Source organism: Boleophthalmus pectinirostris, unplaced genomic scaffold (assembly GCF_026225935.1).
Source record: "Boleophthalmus pectinirostris isolate CB_2022bp ecotype Guang Dong unplaced genomic scaffold, ASM2622593v1 HiC_scaffold_17, whole genome shotgun sequence".
NCBI classification, from domain to species: Eukaryota; Metazoa; Chordata; class Actinopteri; order Gobiiformes; family Gobiidae; genus Boleophthalmus; species Boleophthalmus pectinirostris.
Genome location: NW_026571115.1, coordinates 26,957,641 through 26,973,793, shown reverse-complemented (window position 1 = coordinate 26,973,793; position 16,153 = coordinate 26,957,641). Strand labels below are relative to the sequence as shown.

Genomic DNA, 16,153 nt, shown 5'->3' with positions numbered 1-16,153 from the left:
ATATTTTTTGAAGTGCACCAAATTAGTACATGCTTTGATATGGTCGTCTAAACTATTCCGTAAGTCTACTCCACGTCTGCTAACACACTTAAAGGTGCACTGCGCAACTTTTCTGGGTCTGCTACCTGCTTGTCTCCACGGAGATGTTATTGCTTTGCCTGGAATATTACATGGTATGACATTAAACATATTCATCTAGCATTTGTGAATAGGAGCGACTCTCCACAGATCTAAATTGTACTGTAGTGTAATGCTGTAACATGTTTATCTACCTCGTCATAGGTAATTTCAATACAGTAACAAGATTTTCACAATAGAAATGTTACACAGTGCATGTTTAAGATGCTGTTACGGCTCGTGGCCCGGCTGTACCTCACACAGCGCTCCCTGTTTGTTTTACCGCTTATACCTTCCATATTTGCATACACTGTGTGGTACCTGGCGCCTGATTGGTGGGATGTGGTCCTGTCACTGTTGGCTCTGATGTTTGTTGTGCCTGGTTGGAGGATTGACGTCCTGCTCCTACCAGTCCCCTTCCTACACATCCCATCGCCTCATCCAATAAAAGTGCTGTGTGCCTGTCCCTCCTGGCGGCTGGATGTCAGTTTCAGTTTGCCACTCTCGTTGATAGACGTGTGTTTGTTTACTGTGAATTGTGTTGAAACTCTAGGGGTCAGTATTTATTTATTTAATTTATTTTGAGACAGGGACAGATGCAACCTCGACAGGAGAGACGCATTGTACATCAGGTTGTAGCATCAGTGCTAATTTCCACCTGTCGTCCCTGGGCAGGTTCATTGATTGATTGTATTTAACTGACCTTGACTATCAACTGTTCTTGGAGACCTGTGTAGCATGTTTTGGGTTGATGGGGGAAACCAGAGCACCTGGAGGAAATTCATCCAGACACGGGGAGAAACATGCAAACTCCACACAGAAAGGGTGATCTGGGGATCGAACCCGGAACCTTCTTGCTGTGAGGCATGAGTGCTAGCTGTGTCGTATTGACCTATCGTTTGTTTGTATTTGGGCCCGGTCAAGCAGAAGTAAACAGCAAGGCCAAAAATTCAAGTTAATGCATCTGATATAAAAATGTATTGAACAGATACATATGTACTCTAGTTTATGAAACTGTTTACCTTTTTTCTGTACCATTTTTGGTTCTAACGTTTTAAACAGACCATGTATGAAACATGGAACAAAAATTATTTCCCAAATTTCAAAGATCTGCAAATCATGTAAATACATTGATGTATTTCATCATAGCTTGTGTTATTCGATCTTTGAACTGTTGATGAAGGTACACGATTTTTCCACAAAAAAAAAAAAGTATTTAAAATGATAAAAATTTGCTTGGAAGACATATGACATATTTTATAGAAATAGTTACCTTTCATTTTGAAGTAATATTAAAGTATTTGGAAGAAAAAAAGCTGACAAATTATGCAAAATCATGCACCTTCTACTTGTTTGCACAATTTTCCCTCCGTTACTTTTCCCTCCGTTACCATGACCTTTCTTAATAAAAAATCTCATTACTCAAAAAGTAAGAGGTTTTTCAACCTAATCTTGTACCATATGGTAGAAAACTATATGAAGCAAATATTCAAACCAGTTTGTTAAGGATATGTAAGTGAGAACCAAGAGTTATCACTGTTTGTATTTATTGCCCAAAAAGTGCTGCATATTTCATTCCCTCCGTTACCGACATGAGTTTTTTAATTTTTTGTCAACAACTTGAAAGAATATCACAGGTGTTTAACTTTACCCTGTTGGTGTGTTAACTCTTTCCTACATTCTGATACGTTACTTATTTCAATAGTCCCTCTAGTTTCTGAATAAGAGCTATTTGAATGTAAAAAATCTACCCCTGTTTCCCTCTGTTACTGCTTAACCGGACCCATTTGCCAGTTTGGCTTGGCCCTTGGGCATTTGTATTTTCTTTTGATTTATACTTATCCCATTAGAGGTATTGTTTAGTTGTATTTGGAATTTTTGATTTATCAACTGTAAAACACCTTGTTTTTGTTATTGTACTTACTTATATTTACTTTATAAACACCACTTATATTACATCACATCTGGTTTGTGTTACCTTCCTTTGTCCCTAGCACTGGTCCGTAACAAAGCACTGCGTAACATTCCTCTACTTAAATGGATGTTTAAGAAGAGAGCACATTACCCCAATCCTTGTGTCTTTGCTCTGGCTTCCTGTTAATTTTAGAAATGACTTTAAGATTTTATTGTTTGTTTTTAAAGCTCTGAATGGACTGGCCCCACAGTACGTCTCAGACCTCCTTCAATTGACACCCCAGCGCGCAATTTGAGGTCCGAGGGCCAGTTCCAGCTCGTGGTGCCTAAGACAAGACTTAAAACCAGGTGGGACAGGACCTTCTAAGCAGCCAGACCCAAACTCTGGAACGCTCTGCCCCCCCACGTCCCAACAGCCCCCACAGTGGAGTGTTTTATGTCTCGTCTTAAGTCCCACTTTAATTCTCTGGTTTAATTTATTTTTAATGTATTGTATTGGTTTTATTTATTTATTGCTATTCTATGGTTTTTGCTCTTATTTTATTTGGTTTTATTGTTTTCAGACTAGTATGATTAAATCTGAGTGTTTATTTTATGATTATATTATTATTGCTATTATTATGTATTTGAACAGCAACTTTGGAAAATGTCTGAAATGTGCGATATAAATAAAGTGGATTGGAAGATACATTTATGGGCATTGCTATGGATTTTAAAAGCTAAATATAGGTCACAGCAGCAGGCAAAAAAATCAGACATCAGCTCAAAAAAGAAAAAAAAATCCATATCAGTACATTCCCTAGATTATATATCTTCTGAAAAAAGATCATTTCGAGGAAGAAAATAAGCAAAGTTCAAATATCGAGTACATCATCTGCAAGAAAAACAAATTGTAAACATTTCAAATAGGTGTCAGTTGTTTCTGCTGTTATAAATTCTGCAGCTGCTTTATAGATCGCTGTAAAAATGCCAAACTGGAACTCTCCCCAAAAAAGCGATTTGCTGATTCTCAGTAGTAGTTACAGGTCATGTGTCAAAGCTGTCCGTCAATACGTCAATAAGGATAAGTTTTCATCACAAATCCAATTAGCTAACGGAAGAGAGAGGAGCAGCCGGGAACGCTCTGTCAAAGAAAATCAAATAAACAGGTCATGAAGCTGCGCCGGTGTCAATAGTTCTAAAAACACTTGAGTTTCAATTAAAAACAAACCAGGCTTATTTGTACTGAAATGATGTAACTTTTCAGGTGGATGGTCTGACAACTGCTTGTTTCCATGGAGATTATATCATTTGCCTGGAGCGGGCCACAAAATCGAACGAAAGAGCTCATTCCTCATCACAAACATACATGAAGTTGTGTTTTGGTTCATTCACACATGATTTTTTTTAACACTTTTACTTTATTTATAGTAGCGTATATTGTGTTTGTGTGTGTGATACTGACTTGTGCTTCTTGAGTGTGAGGCTCATGTGCTTCTTCATCTGCCGGAGCCCGTGGTAGTCTGTGTAGATGAGGTCAAAGGGCAGAGGTCCACTCACGGGGCAGCTTCCACGGCCGGGCGGTGCACCTAAAGATCTGCAACACATACACAAACGGTACAGTTAGGTTTCCATGTTTACTTGAGGGAACATTACATTGACTTGCATTCATTTCCATATCATTTTTTGAGCCTTAAAAACACCTGTAATTGAATGAAAGATAATGCCACACTATGAAACATTGTAGTTTATCCATAGTCACTACTTGTCTAACCTTAACCAAAACTCTAAACTAAAGGCACTCAACCTGATTTTTACCAGTGGCGAACCATGCATTTCACACCTAAGCCTTTAGTAGTGCTCCGTCTGAAACAATCCACTGCTCAGTAATTATTTTATGGTTATAAAAGCATCTTATTATACAGAAATACAGTATAAAGAGCTGTTGCATTGCAGATAGATAACTCCTGTAAACACAATCAGGGGTGTAGTGGGTGTGGTACACAGCCGTACATCTTCCACCCACTTCTCCCGACATGAGATACAAGCAAATAACAAATATAAAATAGCTACAACTTAAATGTCAAACCAGAGCTACTGGCAATGGTGAAAACAACCTGCATAGGCTCATGATATCTGCAGAACTGTCCTGTAGTGACCTGTGACATGAGGGGACTGGGCTGGGACAGGGACAGGGACAGGACTGGAACAGGGCTGGACCAGGATGGGACCAGAACTAGACCAGGACTGAGTATCAGGACGGGCATAGAACGTCTGGTGATCGCAGAAAGGATTGGCGCAGAGCTTCACGGCCCATGGAGCTAAACACAGCCGTCGCCCAATCGTGCTTTTCCAACACCTGCTCCACGGTCTCAGGGTTCTCTCTCCAAGATTGTCTTGGTTTGGTCCTGATTTGGACCTAGTGTAGTCCTGGTTTGGTCCTGGTTCAGTCCTCCTGGTTCAGTCATGAATCACATACCCCCACTTAAAAAATCCCCACTACACCACTGGTATTAATAATAGTAATACATATTAATAATCATTTAGATTTGCGTAGCCGCTACAGCTGCAGTTTGCTGCTTTGGCTGATTCTCTCTCTGACTGTCCAATCAACGGGTCTGAATCCGGTGACGTTGCCTGCTAGAAGGCCCTGGCGACACCAACTCAAAATCTGATTGGTTGAAGCCACAGTTTCATCAACATGTATTTTGTGTTTGAGGGCCTGCAGAACGGATTGTGAAGGCCTCAGGACACTTCGTTGACTTTGACCCCACCTGGCAACAAATGACAGCTGAAATGTGATTGGTCAAATGCTGAAATATGAGAATACATGTCTGCAAGCAGCACAACCATCGGAAAAGCTCTGACAGGAAGCGGACAGACCATATGGAATTATTTAATAATAATATAATTAACATCAGTCTGTGATTCAGATATTTTCTTAGGCCAGCAGAGAACGGCCCATCACATATTTTTACTGTACGTGAAAAACAGAACTAGTTCATTTTAAACAGTTTGCAGTGATCCAAAGTTATTTCTCACTTACCTTATCTATTCAGATCATTCTAATTATTCACACTGATGACTTTATAAGCGCTTTTCACAACTTTTAGAAACCAGAGCGGAGTTTTGACATCACAGTAAAGCAATAACTAGCATGCTAACTGCACACTTCCTGATTCTCTGAGGATAAAATGCTTTAACGTTACATGCAGGCGGTACACAGCTGACTTATTTGACCTCAGTTTTTATATAGAACTTTTTCACCTTCAAGGAACAGAGTGTTTTCTGTTTGTGTAGAATGTTCCACAGAAAAGTCGGTTTTGAGGACACGGTTCAGTTCATTTCCGGTACAGTATAAGAACAAAATGCATGGAGATTCTGTGCCAGCGAAAGACGAAAGTGAGGACTAGGGCACAACGACCATAGTTCTGCGAGGATTCACGTGGTTTGGAGGAACGTTGTCAAGGCGGTTGCCCAAATTATAAATCGTTGCGGGAAACACTGCCACCCCAATCATGGATGAGTTCCCTCGTGAATTTTAAAAGAGCTGAGCCGTGTATGTACCACCAACCTTCGGATTAGTGGACGACAAATCACTCTACCAGCTGAGCTATTATCGTCCACATCTAAATCTACACAAGCAAGTTACTTTTTAACATTTAAAGGGATAGTTCAGGTTTTTTGACATCAATCTGTCTGTCAGAAAATAGCGCCAAGCGATTATGAGGTCTGACTTTTTAGAGGACGGAGGTTTTGTGGTGCAAATGTATCACTCTTTTGAACACATATTGTTTTGAGAAGAAAAACGCTTTATTAGACTGTCCCCAGCCAACTTGCCGAACTACTTTCCTCAGCACCAAAACGGGCCAGGATCTCACCGGACGCTTTCGGAGGTAAAGTCAGTGTGGATGCACCACACTGCTGACGGGGATGACACACAGATTGATGTCAAAAAACCTGAACTATCCCATTAATATTGGTCTTTGGGACTGTTTTCATCTTGGTCAAGTCCTTTATAATCCTGATTTAGTCCTGATTTAGTCCTGGTTTAATTCAATGTAGTGTGTGAACCCAGCTCTAGTTTCTGATATCAAACTGAGAAATGTTCATCAAGTAGTTAGGACTAAAAATGAGCACAAGCGCAGCGTGAAATCAGCCGGGCTTTTAAAGATTGCAGAGGAATAACAGGACCAGACTGGAGCTGCTTTTTCAATGGTGAGCCCTCTGACCCCAGCCTCTCTCCGTCTGTGCACATACCATCTCCACAAACAAGCTGCTCGGAAGAAAAGAAAGCAGCAATTGATTTTAGATGTATTTAGAGCTGTGTGTGCTTCTATAGGGGATACAGACAGTGCATATGGGAGTAAAGGCTAACAGTAAATATAGCTCCAAATGTTAGAAGAAGAGTTTTTGTACTTATGTCACCAACTGCATCAGATTTTTGCTTGGCATGGTCATGAGGGATGCACCGAGACTGGTACTGATGATCGACGCAGATCCATGAAAATTTAGGATATCGACTTCCAAATATCGGTTGGACACATAAATTTATTGGCTGTAGGTCCGTGTACCGTTCGTTCTTTTGAATTTCAATTAAGAACGAAAAACAATAAAATGGGAAAACAGTTTGTTATTTCACTTTTCTGTTTTTGTGTCAAACAGAAAAACTGATTTTGATCTCTATTTCCGATATTTACTTTAAAGTTTACTCCAATCGAACTCCAATCAGAAAAGAGTGTTGGTGACTATTTTAATTTTTCTATTTTATTCTCTCTGGTTTATTTGCCAAGGAAGTTCTGTTGCTAGGAGGACGTACCTGAAAAATCGCTGCAATTTTTTGGACAAAAGAAGAGGACATCTCTTCTTTTATAGAGGCACGTTTACTTTCTCGTCTTAGAAAGTAATTGCTGAACTGCTTGATGAGAAACAGGGAGCAGCGATAAACTCTCTCTAAGCAGCCGGGGCAAATAAACCAGAGAGAATAAAATATCAAAATTAGAATAGGCACCAAGACGTTTTTTTGATTGGTGCTATTTGAAATAAACATTAAATTAAATATTGGAAAAGAGGTTGAAATCAGTTTTTTTTTTACAATAAAACGGAATAATGAAATAACAAACTGTTTTTCCCATTTTATTGTTTTTCGTTCTTAATTGAAAGTCAAAAGAACGAACGGTACACAGAGCGCTGTAGTCTCTCAGAAAGTCTGAATGTTTGATGCTTTTAATACAAAGCTGTTTTGTCATTAGAGTCTCATTAGAGATAAAGAACAGCTGCATAACTCATTTTGTCATACAACTGTTTTTGTTGTCAGGAAAATATGTTTTGTCCCAACAGCAAACAGCAGATACAACAAAGACAGAACAGCTGTAATATTGAAATTGTTATCAGAACTGAAAGAGCTGGATCAGTATTGGTTACCAGACTGTTTGAATTCAGCCTTTTACATTACTTATTTTGTTTATGGTAAAGGACTCATTCACATGTTTAAGTATCCCTTTATTATTAGTCTGTCTACATCTCCAAAACTCAAAATCATCTGATCCACCTTGTGATGTCATGTAACAGTAGTTTTCAAGTTAACAGCTACTTTTTACCTTTAATTCAGAAGAGATTGGCAGTACTAAGGCTGAAATCATCCAAATGATTCTAGTGAAGGTGTATGGAGTTTAAAAACACAACGGAGCACTTCCTGAATTACCACATGACATCACAAGGTGGAGCAGAGTGTTTTCTGTTTTAGAGGAGAACTATGCACAGTGTTGTCATGATTGTCAGGACTAAGGAGGATCAAAATTTAAGCTTCCCCTCTTTTTATTTAAAGGAGAATCAGCTGACTAATGTATCATAAATAAAATACTTGGGCCATATTTTTAGAAATGACTCCTGTGATGATGAGGACATCCAGCATCAGGGTTGCAAACTGTATTCACAAGCGAATATGCTGGCACACCAATCCCATATGTGCACAAATCATGTCAAAACGACTCTTTTTAGATCATACTGTACTACCCCGTATACAGCTCATCTATGGTGTAATTCCAACAAACCAAAGATGAATAAGATTAAGACGGCATAATAATGATGCTCTTAGAATACTGCTAAAGACTCCAAGGTCGGAAAGTGCTAGTGCTTTGTTTGTGACTGCAAACATTCTCACATTCCAGGCTCTTAGGAGATAGCCAGGCTGTTGCTACCTAGTGCCTCCACTCAATTTCATTTCTCTCCAGTGACTAGGTCAGGAATCAGAATACACTAGACGGTTTACAAGAACCCTGGAAGTGCGAGTCTGGGCATCAGCCAATCAGCGAAGAGTCATACATTCTGTGTTGGCAACGAGTCCCGAGATTGAGAATTTAAAGCCAGAACAAAGAGAATGTTTGGTGAATTTTATCAATCAGAAAAAGACATTACTGCCCTTCTTCCTACGAGATTTGGGAAAAGCTTAATATACCAGTTAGCTCCGTTAGTGGTGCATTACGTACATCATGACCAAATAGCAGCGATTGGTTAAATAAAAAAGTACTCGCCTACCGTCAAGCGAACAAATTTTAATGCTGACAATTTCCACGAAGTGAAACCGTCGGATGAATCAGGCTATTAATGAGGAACCTCATGTAAAAATGTATGTGGAAGTTAATAGGATCAAAAAATTAAATAATAAGTTACTTGACTGATATTAAGGAAAGTGACACCCAGTATTACTCTGATATCTGGAAATGTTGGAAGAGCCAGCTAGATGTATTTTAATTCTACCAGACCTTTACATCAATGTAGTTTTTGTTTGTTTTTTGTTTGTATTTTCATATGTGTGTGTGTGTGTATGTGTTAGTGGGTTTATATATGAATGTAATATATTGTAAGTGTGTATGTATGTATGTGAAACAAAAACACAACTCCAGGTCTGTTTGTGATGAAGAACCATTATAACAAATCAGAAAATAGCACAATATAGGTCTTTTACTACACATTTCTTACTGTGTACTGGGTCAATCTTATCTGTGTTTTGTTTATTCAATATTGAGGCATAGAAAAACGTGTCACTTCAAAGGTTCAAGTTGGAAACAGGAATAGAAGTATGACTATTGTAATTAAACAAAGCAATATAGCTGCTTGACCTCATCAGCGTTCAGAGGAGCTTGTTCAGACAGCCACGTTTGTGTCTTTGAAGCTGCGTCCTGTTCTAATAATAGTCCTCAAGTACACAATCATGTTTTATAAGTATTATGAAACAGATCTGACAAATGAATTCATCACTCAGCTGCTTCTCTCGTACATCCAGAAGACAGCTACATTTTTTACAATTTGTGTTGAAATGTTATTACTCAAAAGTTTCCACCTTATTTAAAAGAGTTTCTGATTTCATTTAGATCAGCATATAATTCACGTCACACTGAACAACAATTTTTTAATGTTCCTAGTATTTAAAAAAAGACATTGGCCGCAGAGCATTTAACTTTAAAGCCCCAAATGTATGGAACAACTTGCCCTCCTCAGTCAGTCTTCAGATACTTACAAACATCCTGCTCCTGTTTCTGACAATACATTTTTGTTTTATTTACTTTCTGTTGTACATAGAGTTTCAGAGAGATGTATGTATATCTTAGGATCTTGTATTGTATTGTATAGTGTGAATGTTGTCTGTGTGTTGTGTTTGTAATCCGTGTATCATTCGTTCATTCGGTTTTCAAAGTAAAACCAAAAATAAGAAAGAGAAAAAAACAAACATTTTCTTCATTATTTGACACCAAAACCAAAACGAAAAAATAGATAATGACTCTTTTTGTCAGTTTTGTGTTTAAATGAACAATGAAAAAAAGAGATAGCAGCTGTTCACCATTTCTGTGACTTAAACTGCGATGCCGGACTGAACCAGAACTAAACAGGACTAAAACAGGACTAAATCGGGACTGAACCAGGACTAAGTTGGGATGGGCTCGGAGGTGCGCCCGTGTAGACTTTCAGGTGACCACAGGCAAAAGGACCGGCGGAGAGCTCCACACCCCATGGACCTAAGCACAGTCATCGCCCGATCACGCTTTGCGGACACCCGTTGGGGTCCCATTTCTCTCTCTTAAGTCCAAGATTAGTCCTGGCTTAGACCTGGTTTAGACCTGGTTCAGTCCTGGTTCAGTCTGTATGCGGCGCAAAAATCAGGAATCGGCCGTTACCTGTTTTTTCCATTATTCATTTAAACACAAAATCGAAAACTGAAAAAAAAAAAAAAAAAAAAGAACCATTATCCATTTTTTCATTTTGGATTTGGAGCCAAATAATGAAGAAAATTCCTGTTTTTTTTTTTTTTTTTGTTTTCTTATTTTTGGTTTTATTTTAAAAAACAAATGAACGAATGATACACAGATTGTTTGTCTTTTGTTTTGATTTGTTCTTTCTTTCTTTTGTGTAAATGCTATTTTTGTTAATGTATTTACGACCGCCTCGCACATAAGATGTTACATCTCAAGGGGCTTCCCTTATAAATAAATATGAATAACACAAGACGAGATACAAGCAGAAGTAATAAAAATAACACACAAACAAGCATGGCTGATTCATGTATGGTGGTTACATTTTTTCTATACGCGTTTCCACCCAAGACGCTCTGACGCTCTCTGTACATCAAGGAACCACTCACCCATTTCACGCACACATTCAGAGCGAGGTGGGTTTATCGTCTTGCCCAAGGACACAACGACAGCATTCATCTGTGGGAGCTTGAAGTGCACTACCAACCTTCAGATAAGTGGATGAAAACTCTACAAACTGAGCTGCTGCCGCCTGTATAGGTTTTTTTGAGCACATCCAAGAATCATCTATGTGAAAACTGTAGCATTTTCTATCAGTGCAGAATTAGTTTGCATAATGTTTGGAGCCCTTTGGCCTTTTTGACAAATCTTTGGAAATAAAGTGTGTTTCATATACAATTTAGTTTTGTTCGGGCTGCTTAATGTACATCTCGTTATCGTGATCCACAGTTCAGACTCCTGCATGGGTCCATTTTTGGAGACCCGCAACCGCGCAGTACAGCACCACACCCGCCCATAAACTCTCCATCAGAATACGTATTGAAAAGCTACGACTTCAACAATTACAATCACGAAATAAATGAAACAGTTACGCTTTCTTCAGTACAAACACAAATTCACAGACACAACTCGACTGTCATCACTTCACAGGCTTTATTTACTGAGCAGAAGAAACAGTGATCGAGATGCCGGACTTTTGCGCCACACACGCCATGGACTGAACCAGAACTAAACCAGGACTAACCCAGGACTAACCTAGGACTGATTCCCGGACTGAACCAGGAGGACTAAACCAGGACTAAACCAGGACTGAACTAGGACTAAAATAGGACTAAACCAGGACTAAACCAGAACTGAACCAGGACTGAATGTCGGGACGGGCCTGGAGGTGCGTCCGTGTAGACCGTTGGGTGACCACAGAAGAAAGAGTAAGAACAGCTGTCGCCTGATTGAACTTTGCACAGGGTTCTCTCTTATGTTCAAGATTAGTCCTGGTTTAGACCTGGTTTAGACATGGTTTAGTTCTGGTTTAGACCTGGTTTAGACTTGGTTTAGATGTGGTTTAGTCCTGGTGTAGTCCTGGTTTAGATTTGGTTTAGTCCTGGTTTAGACGTGGTTTAGACCTGGATTAGTCCTGGTTTAGACATGGTTTAGACCTGGTTTAGTATTGTTTAGACCTGGTGTAGTCCTGGTTTAGTCATGGTGTAATCCTGGTTTAAACCTGGTTTAAACCTGGTTTAGTCCTGGTTTAGACCTGGTTTAGACCTGGTTTAGACCTGGTTTAGTCCTGGTGTAGTCCTGGTTTAGTCATGGTTTAGTCATGGTTTAGTCCTGGTTTAAACCTGGTTTAGACCTGGTTTAGTCCTGGTTTAAACCTGGTTTAGTCCTGGTTTAGTCCTGGTTTAAACCTGGTTTAGACCTGGTTTAGTCCTGGTTTAAACCTGGTTTAGTCCTGGTTTAGTCCTGGTTTAGACCTGGTTTAGTCATGGTTTAGTCCTGGTTTAGTCCTGGTTTAAACCTGGTTTAGACCTGGTTTAGTCCTGGTTTAAACCTGGTTTAGTCCTGGTTTAGTCCTGGTTTAGACCTGGTTTAGTCCTGGTTTAGTCCTGGTGTATTCATGATTTACCACCTGTGTATAATTAGTACTTGCCCGCATACCCGCTCGTAAAAATCCAAAACGCTAAAACCCGCCCATTTCAGCAACTATTTACACGACCCGAGACTCTGCCACAGTTAACCACAGGAAATGCCGACTCTTTGGCTACGTTCAGACTGCAGGGCTTAACGCTCAATTCCGATTTTTTTGTGAAATCCGATGTTTTTGCGAGGTCGTTCACATTGCCAATTAAATGCGACTTGTCTGTGACTTCAGTGCGAACGGTAAACGGCCCGAAAGTGTCCCGCATGCGCACTGGAGACACGATGACGTCAACCCCATGCGTCAACCGCAGCGAGCGTGCTCTGTGTTTACGGAAGTTGTCCAAATATGGTCGCGAGCATTGAGCACCTGGCGATTTTACAGTTCCGGTTTCCGCCTGCTTCAGCGCAGAATAGTGACGTTTATCGCTTGTTAATGACGTGTAGGTCGGATGGATGCGCTTTGGCCGTTCAGACTGAAGTCGCATGTCAAAAGATCGGATATGTATCGGATTCAGGACCACATATCCAAGTGGCCTGGGTCGCATTTGAAAAATTCGGATCTGTTCCGTTCAAACTGTCATTAAAAGATCGGATACAGGTCACATAGAAGCCAAAAAATCGGATTTGGGTCACTTCAGGCTGCAGTCTGAACGCAGCCTTAGTTGCGATGATGTTCACAGGGATCATTGGGCACCTTATAATTAAACATCGAAGTAAGCCAACTTGTATCTTTTATTCGATCGTTTCAGATGAATGTTGCAATTTAAAATGTCCAAATCCTAACATAATTATCGACAGGTCTCACAGGTTATAAATATAAAGCAGACACAAGCACAATAGGTCTTCTTTAAACCAAAATTTGCTAGTGACATTTTCAGAAAGTGGCAAAAACACCAGTTCTCTAATACACCAAACCACATATTTCTTGCATATACCGAATGACCTTATCTTTTCCAAGTATAGGTAGTACACTTGTTACACTGACGAGTATCTTGTCCGTACAAAATTCACTAAAGCTGTTCGTTTAATTGGATATATGCAAATCCAGGCAAACTTTAAGACAAGCGTAAAAGGATTAAGCCGTATTAAAAGAACTAGCAGCGGTGACAATTTGATACGCGAATAAAACATCACCACTAAACTCCCCGTGTGAATCTACATGGGGAGATAAAAGAGCAGAATGAGTGATATAATCTTCTAAAGTGTCATTATTTTGAAGGTGCACTGTGGAACTTTTCTAATAAAGGGTATGCCAACTTCTTGTCTCCATGGAGATGTTGTTACCTAATGCTTTGACCTTGTTTGTGGTTAATATACTGTATATCTGTAAGTAGTGGATCTGTCAACATGTTTTGTGGAGACAACCCAGAAAAAAAAATGTATATGCGATTTTCTATTTGGATATTTCTTTCAAAAATGTAAATCTACCACAGAGTTAAATTAAAACTGGAATGTCATGAAAAGCAACATCTTATACTGTTACAAATTCTATCTATCCACACATTCAGATGTTAAAATTAAAGCCCCACTATTTTATTTTTTTTTATTGCACTGAGCATATGTCCTAACTAAAGTGACAAATGCGGTAGGAGCACCAACTTTCCCCAAAATCTCAAACTTCTACTAGGACTTTTAAACTTTTGCTTCTATTATATATTCATACGCAAACCATTTTACTGCATCATACAGTCATTGTTAAGCACCATAATCTGTGTATCTTTCGGTAATTCTTTTTTCAAAATAAAACCAAAAATAAGAAAATGAAAACACAACAATTTTCTTCATTATTTGTCTCCAAATCCAAAATAAAAAATAAAAAAAACTAAGGACTAATCAGTTCTAAATCGGTCTCAGTCCTGGTCTTGTCCTGGTCTCAGTCCTGGTCTCAGTCCTGGTCTGGTCCTGGTCTCAGTCCTAAACCGGGACTAAACCAGGACTAAACTAGAACTGAACCAGGACTAGTGTTGGGACAGGTTCGAAGGTGAGCCCGCGTAGACTCAGGTGGTCAGGAAACCGGGACCGGACCAGGACCAGACCGGGACTAGGACCAGGACTGAGACCAGTTTAGGTCTGGTTTAGTCCTGGTTCAATTCTGGTCTAAACCTGGTTTAGTCCTGGTTTAGTCCTGTTTTCGTCCTGTTTTACTGCTGGTTCAGTCCGGCATTGTTTAAGTCATATAAACGGGAAACATTATCCGTTTTTTTCCATTATTCACTTAAACACAAAATAGAAAACTGAAAAAAATTTATTGTTATCGGGTTTTTTTTTTGGCTTTTTTTTTCATTTTGGTTTTGCACACAGATAATGAAGAAAATAGTTGTTTTTTTCGTTTTCTTATTTTTGGTTTTATTTTGAATAACGAATGAACGAATGACACACAGATTCACCATATTACTTTCTAAGTCTGTTTGTGTTGCTGTTGGGCTGATCTGACGCTGTGGGACTGTACAGAGTGTTCCAGCGTTCATTATGCCTCTTATTGAATGGATCTTGGCCTTTTGCTCTTGTAAACATGCCACAAAGTCATGTTAGCAAAGTTGCTTGTCATATCTGATCTGTGTACCATAGTTACCGCTCTAAACATACAGGACACTCTGATTGCACATGTACACAGGGATATGAGTTTCCTGAGCAGTAAAATCTAATAAGACCTTACTTGAAAACATCTAGGAAACTGATTGCCTTGAAAAATCTGACTGAAGTGGACTGTGAATCTAAAGCTGAGTCTACAAGTAATTCCTCACTGTAGTGTACAATAAATTCTTAAATACTTCAGTTTTCATTGACAGAACTCATGTTGTCAAGCTGTGCCAACTAATCAGTCAGTTTTGCATCTGAAATATGTTGTAACCTTTACGTTAAGAGTAAGTTAACTTTATTTGTCGGGATATAACAATATTAAAATCTCTCTGTATGATATTTTCACGATGTGCATCTCACAGTACGATATTTATTGCGATATTTTGTGGGGGCTACTTTTGATCTGTTTTTTGCTGCATCATAACTATTCATTTAAGTGAAGAGATTTGTGATTTTATATATTGTGATGGTCCACGATATTATTGAGAGACCTTTGATGATAAGATATCATGGTATTTTGGTTATTGTTACATCCCTACTTATTTGATAAAACCATGGAAACCGACTGCCTTGAATTGAGCAAGTAAATGTCACTTACTGTATTTTCTGGATTATAGCTACGTTCAGACTGCAGCCTGAAGTGACCCAAATTCGATTTTTTCGCCCCATGTGACCTGTATCTGATCTTTTAATGACAGTTTGAACGACACAGATCTGATGTGGTCCTGAAACCGATACATATCTGATCTTTTGACATGCGACTTCAGTCTGAACGGATAAAGCGCATTCATTCGACCTACACGTTATCAACAAGCCACAAACGTCACTATTCTGTGCTGAAGTAGGCGAAAATTGTTAATGAACTCCGTGTCACTGAAATGAAGCACATCACCACTCACCACTCTTGACTACGTCTCCACATCCACATGTTCCTTTCAACGGACGTCGCTGCCGCTGCTCCACAAAACACCACGGCCAAAAACCTCGTCCTTCTCCTTCTCAATCTCCTCTTTAAAACAAGTAAGTTGTTCATGTTCTGGCTCCGGTACGAGAGGAACTTTAAAATCGCCAGGTGCTCAATGCTCGCGTCCATGTTTGGACAACTTCCGTCAACACAGAGCACGCTCGCTGGGGTTGATGTCATCGTGTCCTTCAGTGCACATGCGGGACACTTTTGGGCCGTTTAACATTCACACAGGGGATCACACACAAGTCGCATTTAACTGGAAATGTGAACGACCTCTCAAAAACATCGGATTTCACAAAAAAATCGGAATTGAGCATTAAGCCCTGCAGTCTGAACGTAGCTAGTCACACTTTTTTTCATGGTTTGGGCAGTCCTGCGACTTATACTCCAGTGCGACTTATATATAACATTTTTCAGACTGACAGCC

The 16,153-nt window shown here is 39.4% G+C and overlaps 1 protein-coding gene across 1 annotated transcript in view; it reads right to left on the bottom strand.

The window, feature by feature from the left end:
* LOC110160690 (alpha-1,6-mannosylglycoprotein 6-beta-N-acetylglucosaminyltransferase B-like) overlaps positions 1-16,153 on the bottom strand; it is a 212,782-nt gene that overhangs the window by 61,374 nt on the left and 135,255 nt on the right. Inside the window, exon 10 of the mRNA XM_020925372.2 lies at positions 3,476-3,607. Within this exon, the coding sequence (XP_020781031.2) occupies positions 3,476-3,607 (132 nt within the window). The remainder of the gene's footprint in view (positions 1-3,475; positions 3,608-16,153) is intronic.